We start from the raw sequence: 14,144 nt of genomic DNA, 5'->3' as shown, positions 1-14,144 counted from the left end.
ATGCCGCGGAGCGGCTGGGCCTGTGAGCCAGGGCCGCTGAGCCTACGCGTCCGGAGCCTGTGCTCCGCAACGGGAGAGACCACAATGGTGAGAGGCCCGTGTAACGCAAAAAAAAAAACCCAATTGCTATTTTTAAAACTCCAATTACTATATAAACACATTTCACCTAAACAAAAGTAGATTTGTTAAGTAAGCCAACCGTGAGTTGGGTCAGCATTTGTAAAAGTGTCTGATATACAGGGCTTTTCCTGGAATATGAATTCATTAGAACTTCAAAAGCAAAACAGCATGAGGTTGGACACTTTACTGGAGCACTGGAGAGTTCTCAGCCAACGAGAGGCTAGATGGATTGATATTTGTTAAATTGGGATTCTGTTTGTACTGCCTTCAATTTAGTCCTGTCTCAGGATTTGGTGGTTCCCCTTCAAATCTAGTTTGTTGACTGTTTTAATCATAAAAGATTTTGTCAAATGCTTTTTTCTACATCTACTGAGATGATCATGTGGTTTTTGTGAAAGCTGTAAATTTAAGTTACACTGGCTCCACCTAAGGGGAAATGTGACTTTTTGGAAAATACATAAATGGGTAAGATTCAGCAGTGTAATACTCGAATCTGAGGCACCAGTACTGGCTTCAGCAAAACTCCTCTGATGCAACTATTTTGTTACCTCAGGGCTCACTGGTCATGAGAAACTAAGTTGGGGAAGGGTAGAGCATTTTCTAGCCCTGGAGCTATTGGGTTGGCCAAAAAGTTTGTTTGGGTTTCTCCGTAACATCTTACGAAAAACCTGAACTAACTTTTTGGCTAACCCAATGTATCCCTCACTGCAGAAGACAAATAGAAAGTTCCTAAAGAGTGGGAGCCAGGCAGAATATTCCCCAGTTTCATCACTCATGCTTTCCCCCCACAAGCTTCTCTCAGCATCTGACGAGCTTAGTCCCTGCTACTGGCAGGGACTTCCTTTATTTCACATGCCCTGTCCTTGCTCACTCTGCCTCCTGGGAGCTTGAGGTTTGGACCCTCAAGCTGTTGGAAATTACCAGACTTCCTTCTATTCACTATGGACTTGATCTAAGAATCTAGTTTGAACTACAGGCTCAGCAAGGACTTCTTGGTGATCACCCTCTCCCCGGCCCCCCACTTCCAAACCCTAACATGATGGCTACTGATTCAGTGGGTGGGCATGTACAGCATCATGGTTTCCAAGCAAGGAAAACTGCCATTCCTCTCAAAATTATCGTTCCCAGTCACTTCATTAGTGGGAAGTTGCATAATTGGTACCCAGCTCCCCTGCCTAAATATGGTAGGATTACGTGCTGGCAACTTTTAAAGTCCAGCAATCCCAGATCCTTTCTAGGACCAGTAAGACACTTTGGTGGTACTTTGAAACCATGGTGCCGAGGTTCTCATCCTTGGCTGCACCTTGGAGTCTCCCTTGAAGCTTTAAAGAAACACTGTTGCCTGCGACTCACCACAAGGCTCTGATTTAATTGGGCTGGAGTGTGGCCTGAGGTTTTTTTCTTTTTCTAAGTTCTCCAGGTGATTGTAATGTGCAGCCAAAGTAGAGACCTCTGTACTAGCTATCAGCTAAGTAAAGAAACCACTAGCTTGGATGAGAAGTCACATATCAAATGGCAGATCCTCAGATGGACATTAGCTTAATTATTGCTGCTATGTCAAATATTGTTAGCAGTTTGTCATTTTTTTATCAGAAAGACTTTTCCTCAAACATGGATTTTTTTCCCCAAGTTTGCTGCATTTTTAGTTACGACTTTATGATTACTTTCGTAGCATCTACTTGTATATAATAGTAACATATGACTCACTTAAGAGAAGTTTTCGTTGGAGCAAAATTTCCTGCGTTAGGGCAATGGCTACACATTGGGATCATCTAGTACAGTGGTCCTTCAACTTGGCTATACATCTGAATCACCTAGGGGGCTTTTAAGTTCCAGAGCCTCAGCCTTGCCCCAGGCCAATGACTTCAGAATTTCTGTGACTGAGCTTTAGCGTCAGCATATTTGAAAGCTCCCCAGGTGATTCCACTATGCCCCGGAGTTTGAGTCAGCCTAGAACAGCATTCTCAAACTTTCATGAGATAAGCGTCCCCTGGAGATTTGTTAATATGCAGCTTCTGATTCAGTGGGAGCCTTAGACTCTGCATTTCTAACAACTTCCCACATGGTGATGGTAGTTGCTCCCATGAGACATGGGAGAGTCTCACATGAGAACAGATAAGAGACCAGCATAGCTGGTCTATAGCAACACCTCACTTAAGTGGCAAGAACCTAGAGAGCTAAAAAAAAGAAAAAAAATTATATACTGAGCCTGGGCCCTATTGCCAGTGAATTTAATTTGATTGCCCTGGGTGGGGTCCAGAATTGACAAGTTTTTAAAGCTCCCCAGGTGGTGGTGATATTGAATCCCAGGTGGAGAACCCCAGCAGTATTAGGGACTAGCTCTGCCTCTTGTGGTATAAATGGTTAATAAATGGTATCAGGTGGAGGAGGAAAGGGAGAAGACCCAAACAAGGCCAGTAGGGACCCCCCTCCAGCCAGAAGAACCCCTGGACCTGCCAAGGGATGTCTTATCTAAAAAAATTCCCTCTGTAGAGAGAACTCACCATAAGGCTACCAGATTTTTTTCAACTCATCTTATGCCCCTGTTTTGCATATTGTTTGAATATATTTACATGTTGACTATCAAGAGGCCCTAACTCCAAATATGTAAGATAAAATAAAATAAGTTAGATCTTGCACCTACTGCAATTGTATTCATACGCAGTAGTCAGTGCTGAACACAACTCAAGTAGGGAACAGATTTTGAAACAGCCGGAGATGGGGGAAGGAGAGGACACGCCAGCAGTACGGGAGGAGGGAGGTTTGGGGAAGCCACGACGGGCTCCTGCCATCTGCCCAGTGACAGCCCCCTCTGGGACCTCAGAGTCTGCAACAGGACCTGAAGCCCAAACCCCCTCTACACCTTTCTCCTCCTTATTATTCCAAACAGTCTTGCTGCCTTTGATCTTTCTCCCTGAAGCTTCATTCTGTACAGACCTTTAGCCTTCCTGAGCTGCTTGCAGGCCATCCTCTGGGTGTTCCTCCCTGGACCTTCTGGACTTGACCTGTATCTTTTGGGCCGCCTCCCTGCAGTGCTCAGCACAATGCCGGTCAGTGCAATCTCATGCGGTTGGTTGTACGGGGTGTGCCCTGATCAGGGTGCCTACAGAAGCCACGCGTGGGGCTGAGCTTCAGCTCTCCTCTACGCATCAAAGTTGCCGCCTCAGGAGCAGGCGGCACCTCTTTGCCCTTCCACCTGCTGGCAGGCTCGAGGGGACACCTTTTTCTAATTTGCACAAAGGGACCTGCCAGGTGTGCTAGTGGAGACCCTGCGCAGGTCACCCAGTGCATGCTTCCTCAGTACTCACTGAATGTATGAACAAGAGAACAAAGTGGAGGCAGTGAGGATAAATAAGAGGTTTCCACAGTCATCTCAGTAAAGGTGAACGAGGCCCCAAACTAGGACGTCATCTGTATTTACAGGAAGGAGGAGATAAACAAAGGAGAAGCAACAGGCCATGGGTTGGGTTAAAGCTTCCAGGATGGCAAAGGAGAGAGGGAATAAAAATGACCTCCTACCTGTAATCACCACTAAAACTTGACTCTTGCCCAAGAAGTATAAGGATAGTGTGGTTGCAGATCAGTCTTACATACCCACTTCTGGACAGCTGGCGTTGGTTGGGTAACGAGGTAACAGGAATTCTGTGCTCTTGTCTGCAAGACCCTGTGGTAAGCAACGTGGGGGAGACGTAAGACTTCCCCTCCCTCGGTTGCTTGTGATCTAGTTGAGGGCACTTGTGTCCAACAAGATTCCTGATGCTGGTCTACACGGACCAGCATCGCATGTGGGTGACAGGTGTCAGATGATCATAGTAGCTATGGACGTACATACTGCTTTACTGCCTGTGGTGAGCTCTCCCCTGTATGAAACAGCTATTATGTTGCTTCTCACCTAAGAGGAAGTTGACATTTCTTGCTTGCTTCTCACCCCATCTTCTGACTGCCAGTCACAATATTGGCATGAACCACATAAAATTAGCATTTTTGTAGGCCAAAATGGTTAGATATCAGCAATTTCATATAGGTGGTTCTTATTCTCTCCACCATATTATGCTGCCACTTGAGACCTTTCAAGTGATTTTATTGGTTTGTTTTAAGCCTATTATAAAAGGATTTTTTTAAAAAGAGTGATGCTTCTTCTGGTAAATGTGCAAAATAGGAAAAAACTGTGCAGAAGCAGAAAAATCTTTTATTTGTTTATTTATTTTTGGCTGCGTTGGGTCTTTGTTGCTGTGCATGGGCTTCTCAATGCGGTAGCTTCTCTTGTTGCAGAGCACAGGCTCTAGGCACGTGGGCTTCAGTAGTTGTGGCTTGTGGGCTCTAGAGCGCAGTCTCAGTAGTTGTGGTGCATGGGCTTAGTTGCTCCGCAGCATGTGGGATCTTCCCAGACCAGGGCTCAAGCCTGTGTCCCCTGCGTTGGCAGGCAGATTCTTAACCACTGCTGCACCAGGGAAGTCCCTGGAAGCAGAAAAGTCTTAATCCCAAATTCTAAAATTCAGAGGCATCCCTAATCACATTTTGATGTATTTCCTTCCAGATATTTTTCTTTGTATTTTTTATAAAGTTGAGATGTTATTGCATATGTAATGTTATATCCTCTGTTTAAAAATAACAATCTTCACTTCACATTAAATATTTTTATAAACACAATTTTTAATGATGGCATAATATTCCATTGAATGTAGGTACTGTAATTTATCCTACTGTTGGACCTAAAGGTTGTTTTCAGTTCTTAATATTATATATATGTAGTTTTATTCCTGTTCATTTTCTTAAGATAGATTCCTGTCTTAATCCATTTGGGCTGCTACTGTAACAGAATAGCATAGACTGGGTGGCTTATAAACAACAGAAATTTATTTCTCACAGTTCTGGAGGCTGGGGAGTCCAAGATCAATGCTCTGGAAGATTCAGTGTCTGATAATAATGTACTTCCTGGTTCATAAATGTCAGCCTTTTCACTGAGTCCTCCCATGGCAGAAGGGGCTAGGGAGCTCTCTAGTGTCTCTTTTTTTAATTTTTTTTGCGGTACGTGGGCCTCTCACTGTTGCGGCCTCTCCCGTTGCGGAGCGCAGGCTCAGCAGCCATGGCTCACGGGCCCAGCCACTCCTCAGCATGTGGGATCTTCCCGGACTGGGGCACGAACCCACGTCCCCTGCATTGGCAGGAGGACTCCCAACCACTGCTCCACCAGGGAAGCCCTCTGGTGTCTCTTTTATAAGGGCATTATTCTCCTAGGTTCTGCCCTCGTGACTTAGTCACCTCCCAGATGCCCCACCTCCAAATACCATCATACTGGGGATTATGTTTCAACATATGAATTTTGGGGAGTACACATTTAATCTATAGCAGCTCCCAAAAGGAATGGGGTCAAATTACTTGAAATTACTGGGTCAAAAAGCAGGAAACTTTTTTAAGTGTCTTGATTTGTAGCATCCATTGGCTTTCCAGAATGCATGTGCCCCTTGATTAACTTTAGCCATGATGGCAGAGCCAGTCCTTTGCTGGTTCTGGTTTGGTTACCAGTGATAAATGCTGTTTTTAAAGATGAGAAAGTCTAAAGATGAATGGTCAAAAAAGACTCCGCAGTTAGGTGGACATTGAACTAAGCTAGAAAGATCTGTAAGTTTCAAATAAACCTTGAAGCTAGAAAGATCTGTAAGTTTCAAATAAACCTAGGGGAAATACTTTTCGAGCAGAAGCAAAGGTACAATGGAAACAATACAGCATATGTGGACAGTCATAATCTAATTTTCCCAGGGTAGATAGTTGCAACATGGGAATAGTGGGATATAAATTGAGAAAAGGGCTCTCAGCTGAGACTACATTACCTACATTCAATGTAGGTAGATATCTACCTATCCTGTAGATAATGGGGAGCTGTTGACAATTTTTGAGCAGGGGATTATAAGAGGAAAATAATGTTTCAGTGATTATAGGAGACTTTATCTGGGAAGCCAGAAACATCTTTACGAGTGGCAGAAGATTTTTTAAATGATCATCTGTTTTAGAAAATTACACATCATATATAAACATCCTAGGAATGATTTGCTCTAGTGCTTAGCATGTGACAGTGGTATGACCTGTCAGCCATGTCTGAGTGGCTCAGGCTTTGAGATTCAGGTGGTGTGGCTTGGAGATCACAGTGGCTGGATCCAAATTGGCAGTCAGAAGCTATTTCGCATGGAGGAAATCTCCATGAGAATTTTCATGAAATGAAGGTCTCTTTGGCTTTTACATGTGCAGTTACAGCAAATCCTCATGAGGAGTGATTTTGCCTTAAGCATTTCTTGGTAAATAAAAATTTCATCTCTTTTAATTGCATTTTTACGATTTTAAAGGAAATGCATATGTTGCAAATTCTGGTTTCCAGTACGAATAAGTAAAATGTGGTTGTTGCTATTACATCATTATATTTTCTCTTTTTTAAGATAAATCAGATATTTTTAATCAGTATAAAACGATGACAGATACTTTGGGAATTCTTCAATTATCTGTCCATAGTATATTTAATATCAATATTAGATAAATGTCTTGTAATATATGTACACTTTTAAAACCCATCTATATGTCACCATATCTCACATAGCACAATGCTTATGTTATGGAAAAATAAGACTTCGACTCACGTTTTAGATTTAATTAAGGTTAGTTTCAAGAAAGAATGAGGGGGCCCTTAACAAAATTGATAGGCCACCAAAAAGACGCTGATTTTTTCTTGAGATACATTGTCACAAGACACACTGATCATGGCAAAATGTTAACAACTGTGTAAAATATTTGATAGCATTAACGTAGGATAACTACTAAATGTCAAGAGCTTTCATGAAGAATACAGCTGGCATATTTTTGAAAGGATGGTGCTGTTTACCCCGGGGGAGTAGAACAGTAGGGTGTTATCCAGTTTGCTGGGGCTTTCACCTTTCTTTAACTGGGATTTTCATGACGTACAGCTCCATCTGTTATGGACAGGGCTGGTTTCATGGATGTGTGACCTGCACAGTCACGGATGGCCCTATGCTTAGAAGGGTCTGGTGCTTTGTGTGATGTTTTTCTGTTGCCATCTTGAAATTCCCTATAAATTTTGAACAAGGGCTCTGCACTTTTATTTTGCACAGGTGATTCAAATTATGTAACTGGTGTTGATTGTGAAAGCTGATTTCATCTTCCTTTGCCATGTGTTATGGGCTAAAACATGGTTTTCACGGGACCAAACTATGGACCAGGTTAGAGGAGAGGGCTGCGGTGGGCCAAGGGAGCTTCTGGCCAACTCCTCTTATTTCCACAGGAGGCTAAACTTAGTACAATAGGAGAAGCGGGGAGAGAGCAGAGTTTACGAGCAGGCAGGGCTACTGACAGCTAGAGTTTCTCCATTAAGAACAGCAGCAGTGGCTGCCATTCCCGCTACACCCACCTACCACCTCAAGCTGATAACCCCCAGGCTCCGGCTGAGCGCTTCATGTGCATTATTTCCTTTAACTTAATTTTCTCAGCAACCTGCAACATGAGTATTATTTTTACAGATGAAGAATCTGAAGTTTCCAGCAATCAAGTTGCCCATAATTACAGAGCTAATAATGGTCTTTGCTGACTTAAGAAGTAGCCAGCCATCCTTGTCTGTTGTTAAAATTGAACTTGAATCACTTATTTGTCTACTTAAAAAGATTCATTGTCAGGGAGAGAGCCATAGACTTTGTTTACATAGATTGTTCATTTTCTACTTTTTACTTTCATATAATTGTAGATAGTATTGTTCTTTAGGACCTTTTAGATGTAAATTTCTTTACTTTTTTTCTCCATGGATGCTATCTGGACAGCATACTAATGCTGGAAGTGTTTTTCCAAGAAGAGATAGCTACACCTTCCTTCTTTTCTCAGAAGATTGTGTCAGTAAACAGTATTATATATTTTTTAAACCTCAGCCAAAATGACATTCTGTTGCTTGATTATTTCTGTTATTATTGTTTTCCTAGTTGTTATGTGTGATTATGTTCTGCCCTAAGTTAAAAAAATTATCCATGTTTTCTATTTTAATTTTGTATTAAAATAAGGTTTTTCAAAAATTTGTAAGTGAATTCTATTCTTGACTCATTCTAATTATGTCTTCTGCAGGAAAGCATCTCTGGCAGCTGATGTGTCCAGGCTTGGGTACAGTTCCTCACCCAATCACAAATACATTCCGCGAAGGGCCGTGCTCTATGTTCCTGGAAATGATGAAAAGAAGATTAAGAAGATTCCCTCTCTGAATGTGGATTGTGCAGTACTCGACTGTGAGGATGGTGTGGCTGTGAACAAAAAGGTAATGGCATGATTTTTCCTTATGATGGAAAAAAGAAATGAATTGAAATTTGGTGCTCTCCTGGTAGCACTGCTCACTATTTGGAAAGAGTCTACTGTACTCACCTTTTTCTGATTATCGATGTGTTCTTGACCAGCCCTTGTGTGGGTTCTGAATATGTATGTTTCTTTTCTCCAAGAGACAGGAAGAATCCAGCCAAGATATATTTAAAATCATGGCCTTCAGTATATGTGACTATGTGTGTGTATAGATAAAGAGATACACACTTAAAAAAAAAAGAGAGAGAGATAGACACTCAATCCATTTTGGCTGTGATATTTGCTGGTTTGAGTAAATGACTTAATCCTAGAATTGTGGTGTAAATTTTTACAGACCAGTAAGATGGAATTAGGAATTTATCTCTTTTTTTTACTGCCAGGTATATTGTGTAGTGGCCTTATCTCTTCTGGGACAAGTGCCAATAAAAGAAAAGATAGACGTCAATGGATGAGTCACCATTTTCCCTCCTTAATTAAAGAGAAACTACACGCAGAACCTTAAGGTTACAGCTTTTGGCTGATTTTCTCATGGCCTGATCAGAGAAATGAGTTGCAGAAAATACCCAATTTGTAAATAGGTACAAAAGGTTCTTACTGGCTGGTAGCATAGTGGGTGCTTTTTGTTTCATTTTGATTTGCCTAACTTCTTTTTCTAGGTTTTTATAATGAACAAAGATTTGTTCAATAATTGGGTGAAATACATAAATTATTTTAACAATAACTGATGTTTGCATGGAACTTTTAAAATTAAACACATGCTTTCCCTCAACCTTCATCTATCCAGTCCCTAGACAATGAGGTTGGCCTGGGAATGGATTGTGGGGCTGGTGGCACAGAAGGAGCTGGCCATCTGGATTTGTATCTATTTGGATAGTTTCTTTTCCTAGGTGACCTGAAATAGCGTGGTTGTCCTATACAACTTTCTTGATTAATTGCTTTCCTTAGAGATTCTAGCAAACAAATATTTGCCTTATTTTTTTAAGTTAATTTACAGCATCTTTCTAATGGTCAAAGCAAGGCTTTACAAGTGTTTGGGAAAGGATTAGAATAAACATGTGGAATTTAAAGCGTCTACTCAATATCTTTGGCATGCACCAAGGAAAATGCAATTAATCTTCTTTCTCGCAGAGATTAAGGTAAATAGGGCTTTTCTTGAAGGACATAATATGATTCCAGTATGCTCCCTTCCGAAACTCATGTAGTGCACTCTAAGATTAGATACTAAGTTGTAATTCTAGTTCTGTGTGACCCAGGGCAATTCACTTTACTTCTTTGCCTCAATTTTTTATCTGTACTGTGGGATGACAAAATCTTCTTTTGTCAGGGATAGGGATTATTACAAGGAATAAGCTTGATAAAATGCCTGGGAGTAGCTTGATTTCCTATAGGAAATAGATTAGATAAGTCCTGTGGTAATCATGATTAGAGGGGAATTTACTTTAGCTTGTAGCACAGTGAGCCATTAGGTGCCCTGATAAACTTCTAACTGTATTTCTTCACAAACCTTGAGGCTATCTTCCTATTCCCACCTGAGGATGTTTCCTGCTACCCAGATGAGTTCGAAGTATGGTTCATTCCTACCTCATATTTCCTGTTTATCTGTGTTCTGAAGCCCATCCTTAAACCCGGAGCCACTACTGAGGAGGAACCTAAGGAGGGGCCGGGGAGAGAAAAGTTTATGATGGGCAAGTTGTGCCCGCCATCTTGGCATCTATGTCCAGACAGTCAGAGTGCTGCAGTTCTCTCTCTCTTTTTTTAAATTAATTTCTTTATTTATTTTTATTTATTTATTTATTTGGCTGCGTCAGGTCGTAGTTGTGGCACACGAGATCTTTCATTGCAATGCGTGGGCTCCTCTCTAGTTGTGGTGCACGAGCTCTGTAGTTTGCGGCACGCGAGCTCAATAGTTGTGGCACGTGGGCTTAGTTGCCCCATGGCATGTGGGATCTTAGTTCCCCGACCAGGGGTCGAACCGGCGTCCCCTGCATTGCAAAATGGATTCTTAACCACTGCGTTAATTGCCAGACACACTGTTTTATATATGCTGAACTTGGAGTCAACCAAATTTCCCTTTCTTGTCCACAGAGAGTTCTGGCAAGCCAGGCTAGTACTTATAAAACACTTTTTCCCCTAATTTTTTCTCATATATTTCATTTCATAGCCCTAGCCTGTCAATGTCTTTTTGGATTTTGATTTCATCATCCAACATTTATACCATCTGAGAATTTGACCAGCACACTAGAAAAATTTAACAAGTTTCTGATAGAAATGTTGAAGAGAAAAAAAAAAAAAAGAAATGTTGAAGAGGTTGGAGCCAAGTGCTGTGCAAGCATGCCACTAGAAACTTCTGTTCGAGTTCATTTAACAAACATTCATATAATGGTGACTAAATGCCAGGCACTGTTCTAAGGGCTTTAATTTGTATAACAACCAAGTAAGTAGTACTCCTTCTACAGATAAGGAAACAAGCATGGAGAGGTCAAGTTCATGAAGCAGTTCTGTGAATATGGTTATTCAGTCACCTAGCTCTCCTAAAATCCAGTCTTTTCATAAGAATAGTATAAGAGATTTTATTTAATGCCATTTCAAAATGAAGACACCTTCCTGATTTACATGGCCTAGCAATACCTTCTCTCTCCACATACTCCACCTTGCCAGAAAAATGAGGTTAGTTAGATGAGACTTGATCTTGAAGAACCCTAGTCAGTACTACCTAGTTGTTACCACCTTTGCTTTGAAGTGCTAGAGAGACGAAAATGGTAATAGCTACCATCTACCGAGAGTTTTCTGTGTAAGAGGTGCTATAATAAATGCTTTAACTATTTCATTTACTCCTTATAGCAAAGTTTTGTCCAGGATCCAGGGTCATTAAATGGCAGATTTGAACCTCTTAGAATTTTTGCCAGGAATCAGCCTCAAGTTTACCTGCTGGCATATTCCATACATAACTCACCTTTTCCTCCTTTCTCAGAAAGTTAGTGCCTTGGCTTCTCTTTAGCTTTTGTCACCTTTGTATACTCCGTAGTTTCTCAAAGATTACGGACAGGAGTGCCGGGTTCACATTTGCAGATTCTTTCAGTGTCTTGGGATTTTAATGGGACTTCAATTCATTTGAAATGTCCAGATAAGTCTGAAACTTCTCACATAGCTCATATTATTTTTCCTTTCTTAAAGTCACCTCTTAATCATATTTTTGTTTGAATATTATTCCTCTTGATGGAGGAGATAGAATAGAGACCATTTTCAGTGAGTTTATTTCTTACCGTGTTAAAACTGTCATTTCAAATGATCTAGTTATGGTTTTGCTAAACTAAACTATTATTGCCTAATTCAACTTTCTTGGCATTATTAAAACTTAGTCACTTCATTTTAGATATTTCATTTCTTTTTTAGTAATTGACTAATTCCATATTTCATTTGACTGACTCTGTGGAGTATGGGCTTGTAATGAAAACAAGAGGAGCTTCCACAGAGCAGTTTATAAGTATGTAACACCTTCCAGCAGGCTCTAATCCTGTTTTGTTAATCCAATTTGTGTTTAAGCAGCTCCTTCATGTCAAGGATGGCGCTACCAGCTCACCTTTCCAAACATGGATGATGAAAAAACCATCTCCATTACCCTCCTATCATCTCCTTTTCATTGTTAAATGCATGAGGAGATACAGGGCTGTCTAAGCCACTGCTTGGCTGGGACACAGTGAAAATAAGCCAAGTAATGCACAGATTTCTGGTGAAATCTCCATGACACGGGATGAGGCCAAGAAGGTAGGAGTAAAATAGATAGAGGCAGGGTTCCAGAGCTGCTATTTTAGTTGAGTATTTAAATTTATTTAATATTTAAGTTTAAATATGTAAATTTTAAAATACTCAATATTTAACTAAATATTGAGTACCTACTCAACCAGGCACCATGGCAAGCAGGAGGAGAACAAAGATGGCTGCATGGTCCCCAACAGAGGAGTCAAAGTGTAGTGGAGAGACAGGCAAAAAAAATAAATTGTAATCTAACAGGATAGGTCTGTAAGAATGCATACTTTTTATTATCATTTGGTTCTACGTTTTTTTTTTGTTTTTTTTTGTTTTGCTGTACGCGGGCCTCTCACTGTTGTGGCCTCTCCCGTTGCGGAGCACAGGCTCCGGACGCGCAGGCTCAGCGGCCATGGCTCACGGGCCCAGCCGCTCCGCGGCATGTGGGATCTTCCCGGACCGGGGCACGAACCCGTGTCCCCTGCGTCGGCAGGCGGACTCCCAACCACTGCGCCACCAGGGAAGCCCTCTAAGTGTATATGAGGTTTTTAATTTATTCTTTTGTTGCTGACCTCAAGCTTGGTTGCATGATGGTTAGGGAATGTGATCTGAATGATGCTGATTTTTGGAAACTTATTGAGTTCTGCTTTATGGCCTATTACATGAGCCATTTTTGTAAATGTTTCATGTATACTTAATAAGAATGTATATTGTCTGTTTACTAGATGCAGAGTTCTATGTATTTTCCGTTAGACCAAGCCTGTTAATTATATTGTTCCAATATCTAAATCTTTAATGATTTTCATCTGCTTGATATATTAATAATTAAGAGCCTAGTTGAAAGTTACCCTCCAGTGGAGAATTTGCCAGTTTCTCCCTGTAGTTCTGTCAATTTTTGCTGCTGATAGTTTGAGCCTATGTTATTAGGTGTATACAAATTTAAAATTATTATATCCTCCTCGTATATTGAATTATCTATTATTATGCACTGACCCTGTTCATCCCCTGTAATGCTTTTTTCTTTATTTTTTAATTATTTTTAACAACACTGCTTTGTTTTGATTATATTTCAGTCTTTTTTTAAATAAATTTATTTATTTTATTTATTTATTTTTAGCTGCATTGGGTCTTCGTTGCTGCGCGCAGGCTTTCTCTAGTTGCGGAGAGCGAGGGCTACTCCTCGTTGCAGTGTGTGGGCTTCTCATTGTAGTGGCTTCTCTTGTTGTGGAGCACGGACTCTAGGCATGCGGGCTTCAGTAGTTGTGACACGTGGGCTCCGTAGTTGTGGCTCAGGGGCTTAGTTGCTCCATGGCATGTGAGATCTTCCAGGACCAGGGCTCGAACCCGTGTCCCCTGCATTGGCGGGCGGATTCTTTACCACTGCACCACCAGGGAAGCCCGCTTTTTTCTTTAAAGTTTATGTGATCTGATAAGAACACACCAGGTTTCTTTCTTTTTTTTTTGGCTGCGTTGGGTCTTTGTTGCTGCGCATGGGCTTTCTCTAGTTGCGGCGAGCGGGGGCTACTCTTGGTTGCCGTGTGGGCTTCTCATTGTGGTGGCTTCTCTTGTTGCAGAGTGCGGGCTCTAGACACGTGGCCTTCAGTAGTTGTGGCACGTGGGGTCAGTCATTGTGTCTCACAGGCTCTAGAGCGCAGGCTTAGTAGTTGTGGCACATGGGCTTAGTTGCTCCGCAACATGTGGGATCTTCCCATACCAGTGATCGAACCCGTGTCCCCAGCATTGGCAGGCAGATTATTAATCACTGCTCCACCAGGGAAGTCCCCACCAGCTTTCTTTTGATCAGTATTTGCCCAGTATATTGTTTTCAGCCTTTTGTTTCAACTTTTCCATATCTTTATGATTTAAGTATGTCTCCTATTGTTTTAAAAGTTTTATATTCATGTAGACAATCTGTGTCTTTTAACTGGAACATTGAGCCA

The 14,144-nt window shown here is 41.3% G+C and overlaps 1 protein-coding gene across 9 annotated transcripts in view; it reads left to right on the top strand.

The window, feature by feature from the left end:
- The window catches only part of CLYBL (citramalyl-CoA lyase), a 296,263-nt gene that overhangs the window by 159,499 nt on the left and 122,620 nt on the right, over positions 1–14,144 (top strand). For all 9 annotated transcript variants that reach the window (XR_007473136.1, XR_007473137.1, XR_007473138.1 and 6 more), the window contains one exon: positions 8,233–8,419. Coding sequence is in view for 6 of the 9 variants with exons in the window: in XM_049701196.1 (XP_049557153.1) it covers positions 8,233–8,419 (187 nt within the window). In the remaining 3 variants the exon portion in view is untranslated. The remainder of the gene's footprint in view (positions 1–8,232; positions 8,420–14,144) is intronic.

The sequence above is a fragment of the Orcinus orca genome, chromosome 18 (assembly GCF_937001465.1).
Source record: "Orcinus orca chromosome 18, mOrcOrc1.1, whole genome shotgun sequence".
Taxonomy (NCBI): Eukaryota; Metazoa; Chordata; class Mammalia; order Artiodactyla; family Delphinidae; genus Orcinus; species Orcinus orca.
This window is presented reverse-complemented; position numbering and strand designations above follow the sequence as displayed.